Here is a 5,627-nt window from a genome sequence, read left to right as displayed (position 1 = left end):
TCCGAGTTTCCAGTGGAAGGGGACGAGCGTCGATCATCCGCGATCCGCTCTGGTGGTTTTGTTCCCGGGCAACATCATTTGCAGCCCGCCAACGAAAACCAAGCGCCATGGCCACAGGCTCCATTGCAAAGCGCATCCGCGCAGCCCGCCAACGAAAGCCAAGCGCCATGGACTCAGCCTCCATTGCAAAGTGCATCCGCGCAGCCATTGCAGAATAATTTTGCCGCGTCATCCGGAGCGCCTGGGCAGAATTTTGATTTTGCGATGCTGGCCCAAATGATGCAGATGATGCAGCAGCAAATGCAGCAACAGCAGCAGCAGATGCAGCAGCAGATGCAACAACAGCAGCAGCAGATGCAACAACAGCATCAGTTATTCGCCCAATTGCTGCAGCAGCCGAAATCCGCATCACAGCCTTCCCAGCCGACAAATAGTGTTCCCAGCAATCCCGAGGTGATTATGGATGCTTTATCGAGTAGCATCACGGAGTTTCGTTACGAGGCGGAATCGGACGTAACTTTCGGTGCATGGTTTGCACGATACGAGGATCTGTTTGCGCAGGATGCCTCTCGCCTCGACGATGCAGCTAAAGTGCGTTTGCTGATACGCAAGCTGGGACCCGCCGAGTACGCGCGGTACACTAGTTTTATCTTGCCGAGTGTCCCTCGTGACTTGTCGTTCGTCGATACTACGAAAAGGTTAACAGCTCTTTTCGGAAAAGCAGAGTCGCTGGTTAGTAAGCGATACACGTGTTTGCAGCTTACAAAGTCGCGGAACGAGGATTTGGTTTCATTTGTCTGCAGAGTGAACCGCTCCTGCGTGAACTTTCAACTTGCCGCAATGAGCGAAGAGCAATTTAAATGTTTAATGCTCGTTTGCGGCTTGAAAGATGAAGCCGACGCTGAAGTGCGAACGAGGCTTCTGTCTCGAATCGAGGAGCGAAACGACGTGACATTGGAGCAGCTTTCCGCGGAATGTCAACGGATCGCAAGTCTTAAAGTCGACAGCGCGATGATTGCAGCAAAAACTAATGATCGCGTCCTGGCGCTAAGGGCCAGAGGGCCGCGATACCAGTCGCCTGGTCGAGATCAAGGAGGAAAATTGCGGCAAGAACGTGGCGTGTATCGAGAAACTCGCGACAAGCCGGCTGGGCCTTGTTGGTTGTGCGGAGGTACCCATTGGGCAAGAAACTGTTCTTATGCCCAACATAAGTGCCGTGACTGTAACAAAACGGGCCATAGAGAGGGTTTCTGCAACCAACAAAACGGTAGGCGCCAGCGGCGAAAATCCAAGAAATGGAACAAGCGCACTCCGGTAGAGACAAGGTTTGTTACGATAAACGTCTGCAAGGTGACGCAAGCAAGGAAATTCGTCGACCTTCTGATCGGCAACAAGAAGGTGCGCATGCAGCTCGACACCGGTTCGGACATCACGGTGGTTGGACGGAGTGCATGGGACCAGTTGGGTAGGCCAACATTGAAGCCGGTAGGAGTATGCGCGAGGACAGCGTCTGGCTCGCAGCTGCAGCTGGATGGGGAATTTACGGCAAGGGTAACGATTGGCGACAGGACAAAGGTCGTCGTTATTCGCGTCATACCAGCAGAGTTGCAGCTTCTGGGAGCAGATGCGATCGAGCAGTTCCAGCTCGGGTCGGTGCCAATGGACCACTTTTGTAACGCGATAAGCACGGAAGCGCTAAAATGGGAAAGCAAGTTCCCTAAAATGTTCAGTGGAAGTGGATTGTGCACTAAGGCAAATATTCAGCTGCGGCTGAAGGATAATCACCGTTCAGTATTTTGTCCCAAACGTCCGGTTGCATACGCGATGCAAGCTATTGTGGAAAAAGAGCTAGACCGCCTGCAAGACTTGGGTGTTATCACCAGAACGGACTATTCGGATTGGGCAGCCCCAATCGTGGTAGTGAGGAAACAGAACGGCAGTATAAGAATATGTGGAGATTATTCAACTGGCCTGAACTCAGCTCTCCAGTCCCATGAGTATCCACTACCACTTCCAGAGGATATTTTTGCAACACTTGCTCAGTGCCAGTTTTTCAGCAAAATTGACCTTTCGGACGCGTTCCTGCAGGTGGAAATAAATGAGCAGTATCGTCCGTTACTTACGATAAATACGCATCGCGGACTATACCACTACAACCGCCTGCCACCCGGGATAAAAATTGCACCAGCGGCATTCCAGCAGCTGATGGATGCAATGCTCGCCGGATTGAATCGTACATCCGGGTACATGGACGACGTAGTCGTGGGAGGAAGAACAGAGCGTGAGCACGATGAGAACCTGCTAAACCTTTTCCGGCGCATCGAAGATTACGGATTTACCATCCGCGCGGAAAAGTGTGCATTCAAAATGACTCAAATTGAGTATTTGGGGTTCATCGTTGATAGCCAGGGTCTCAGACCGAATCCCGAAAAGATAGCAGTAATTCACGAGTTGCCGGCGCCAAGGAATGTGAGTGAAGTACGATCCTTTTTAGGAGCCGTGAATTATTACGGGAAGTTCGTTCCAAAGATGAGAGACCTTCGGTACCCTCTGGATGTGCTGCTGAAAAACGAGTCACAATTTGAATGGACACGCGAGTGCGAAGATGCCTTTCGGAAATTTAAAGAGATACTGGCCTCCGACCTGCTCCTGACGCATTACGACCCCAACGCGGAAATAGTGGTTTCTGCGGATGCTTCGTCGGTTGGTCTAGGCGCAACGATCAGCCATAGATTTGCTGATGGATCGATGAAGGTGGTGCAGCATGCTTCACGAGCCCTAACGAAGGCAGAAGCAGGGTACAGTCAGATCGATCGTGAAGGTCTAGCGATCATTTTTGCCGTTAAGAAATTCCATAAAATGCTGTACGGACGCCATTTCCGGTTGCAGACGGATCATCGACCACTGTTGCGCATTTTCGGCTCCAACAAGGGCATACCTGTTTACACAGCCAACAGGTTACAGCGTTTTGCTCTGCAGCTTCAACTGTACGATTTTAGCATCGAATATGTTAAAACGGATCAATTTGGCAACGCGGACGTGCTCTCAAGGCTAATAAGGGAGCACGCAAAACCAGATCCAGAGTACATCATTGCAAGCGCTGAGTTGGAAGAGGACGTGAGTTCCGTTGTAATAAACTGTATTAACCTATTTCCGCTTCATTTTAGAGATGTCGCGAAGGCAACGGAATCCGACCCGGTACTGCGGCAAGTAACAAAATACATTATGGAAGGTTGGCCGCGAGACAAATCATACGGCGAAGATTTGGCTCGCTTTTTCCACAGAAGCGAGGCCTTATCCACGTTCCGGGGAAGTATTTTGTTCGGGGAGAGGGTGGTCATCCCAAGAAAGCTACAGCGGCGTTGCTTGGAGCAGCTGCACGAAGGACATCCAGGGATCCAAAGGATGAAGGCGGTGGCTCGCAGTTATGTGTACTGGCCAAGCATCGATAGAGACATTGCCGAGTACGTGAAAACATGCCACGCCTGTGCAGTAGCATCGAAGTCCTCCCCGCGTGAGAAACCCGTTTCCTGGCCAGCTACCAAGAAGCCCTGGGAGCGCATCCACATCGATTATGCCGGTCCAGTTGACGGTGATTACTTTTTGGTAATGGTTGATGCGCATACAAAGTGGCCAGAGGTGGTAAGGACGTGTAGCACTACGACAAAGGCTACTATTGCGATGATGCGGGGCATCTTCGCAAGATTTGGCTATCCCGAAACGTTGGTCAGCGATAATGGACCCCAGTTCGTATCGTCCGAGTTTGAGGATTACTGTTGTAGAAACGGCATAGACCACGTGAAAACCGCGCCGTTTCATCCTCAATCGAATGGGCAAGCTGAGCGTTTCGTGGACACGCTAAAAAGAAAAATGCAAAAGATCCACGAAGGTGGAGCCACACGAGAGGAATCACTCGATATTTTCCTTGCATCTTATCGGATGACTCCCAACCCGGTTGTAAGAAATGGCCAAACTCCGGCGGAGGCTATGCTGGGGCGAAAGGTTCGGACCGCCCTAGAACTATTGAAACCTCCCTCCGCAGAAAAGGAAGCACCGCCAGTGGGTGATAAACGGTTCGGTAGCGGTGACGCCGTTTATACCAAGATGTATGCTAGAAACTCTTGGCGGTGGGTTCCAGCACGGATTGTACGAGAACTAGGTACGGTGATGTTCGAGGTGGAGACCGAGGATCGCAAGGTGCATCGCCGTCACCTGAATCAGCTTAGAGAGCGCGGTGCTGCCACGCCAATTAATGCACCTAGTAATACCGTAGAGCCGAACCGATTGCCGTTGGATTTGCTCATCGATCCAGCGCCGCAGGAAACAAGGCCGATTTCTCCTGCAGGGCAGCAAATCAACACATCGGATACGGTTGCATCTCCACGTCCAGTCCCTTTCGTGACTAGCAGACGACGGCAGCCGATACAAGAGCCACGCCGGTCTTCTAGGCCTAGAAGACCCCCACGTAGGCTCGACGAGTATCGTCTCAATTAAAAGGGGGAGATGTTGTGATAGGACCTGACCCGATGGATAAGCTTTGGGCCACTCACTGATAACTCGCCGTTATCAGCTGATGTGGGTTCCTGCTATCCATCGGGGTCAATGCGCAGCGTCCGTCGATCAGTTGCCTTCGGCTGGGGATCGCTAGAGCATCGGGCACGGACGAGCCGCGCGAGGCGTCCGTTTTATGTATCGTCAATTACCGTTAAGTTTTAGGCCAAGGACCTCTGTTTTAAAGTGTACGTGATCGTCATAGTAAATATAGTTCTAATGGTTAATAATGTAATTTATGTGTACTGATTGAAAAGACCAGAGCTACACGAAAGAACATAAAAAAAGTAATGGCAGTGAACTCGGTCGACAAATGGGGGGGGAAAAAACAAACAAACAAAATGGAGTTCTGTTACGCACAACAGCAACTGAAACAAAACACATCGCGAAGGATGAAGGAAGGGCCTGTGTGTCTGCAAAAGTTCGACACCAGGCTTTTGGTGCATGATGAACCGTTGACGATGTTCCTGGCCGGATCGTTCCCATGGCGGTAATTAACGTGAACCCCGCTCGTCATCGTCAAGGGGTGGGAGATCTTCTGTTTTTTTTCTTCTATCCCCCCAGCGACGACGACTGATGAAACTTTTGCATTCACGTTAGCAGGATCACGTTGTTGTTGTTGGCACACGAGACGGAAAGCACACAAAACATTCCACAACCGGTTTTGACGACCCTCAGGACTACCGTTTTGCCGCTCAGTTGGAGATGTTTTGCGGACGCGTTTCTCAGCCCGACCCGAAGCATTTTTACGGTGCCCGTTTTGCGTGTATTTGCCCCGCTGCAAACAATACGTTTTTTTGGAATAAAGCCATGAAACACCGGAACGAAGCAAATCCTGTCCAAATTAGAAAGATTAAACGAGCTCCCGTCCCGAACCCGAGCGATAAGCCCAATCCGACTTAGTATGTGTGTGTGTGTATGTGTGTGTGTGTGTACTTCCTTCAATCCGGAATGAACCGCTTACCCACTTACACTCTTTTTACGCTCGCCACGGATGACAAACGACGAGGACAGAAATACAGAACGCCAAACCAGCAACAAGCGGAAATAGAACACATTAGCGGATGGAGATGGTA

The 5,627-nt window shown here is 50.8% G+C and overlaps 1 protein-coding gene across 1 annotated transcript; it reads left to right on the top strand.

Annotated features, from left to right (window-relative positions):
• The first annotated feature begins 354 nt into the window (after nt 1-354).
• On the top strand, nt 355-4,494 carry LOC131284433 (uncharacterized protein K02A2.6-like). Its single transcript, XM_058313290.1, has 2 exons — nt 355-635; nt 1,242-4,494. The coding sequence occupies exons 1-2, from the start codon at nt 355-357 to the stop codon at nt 4,492-4,494; spliced, it is 3,534 nt and encodes a 1,177-aa protein (XP_058169273.1).
• Nucleotides 4,495-5,627: the final 1,133 nt, after the last annotated feature.

The sequence above is a fragment of the Anopheles ziemanni genome, chromosome 3, assembly GCF_943734765.1.
Source record: "Anopheles ziemanni chromosome 3, idAnoZiCoDA_A2_x.2, whole genome shotgun sequence".
Lineage (NCBI taxonomy): Eukaryota > Metazoa > Arthropoda > Insecta > Diptera > Culicidae > Anopheles > Anopheles ziemanni.
The sequence above is the reverse complement of the archived record's forward strand: the minus strand, read 5'-3'. Positions and strand labels throughout refer to the sequence as shown.

Excerpts from the sequence above, each read along its gene's own strand:
- LOC131284433 (XM_058313290.1), top strand. The coding sequence starts at position 355 with ATGCAACAACAGCATCAGTTATTCGCCCAATTGCTGCAGCAGCCGAAA. Across the intron at positions 636-1,241 it reads GGACCCGCCGAGTACGCGCG|AGAGGGTTTCTGCAACCAAC; the intron begins GTACACTAGTTT and ends AACGGGCCATAG.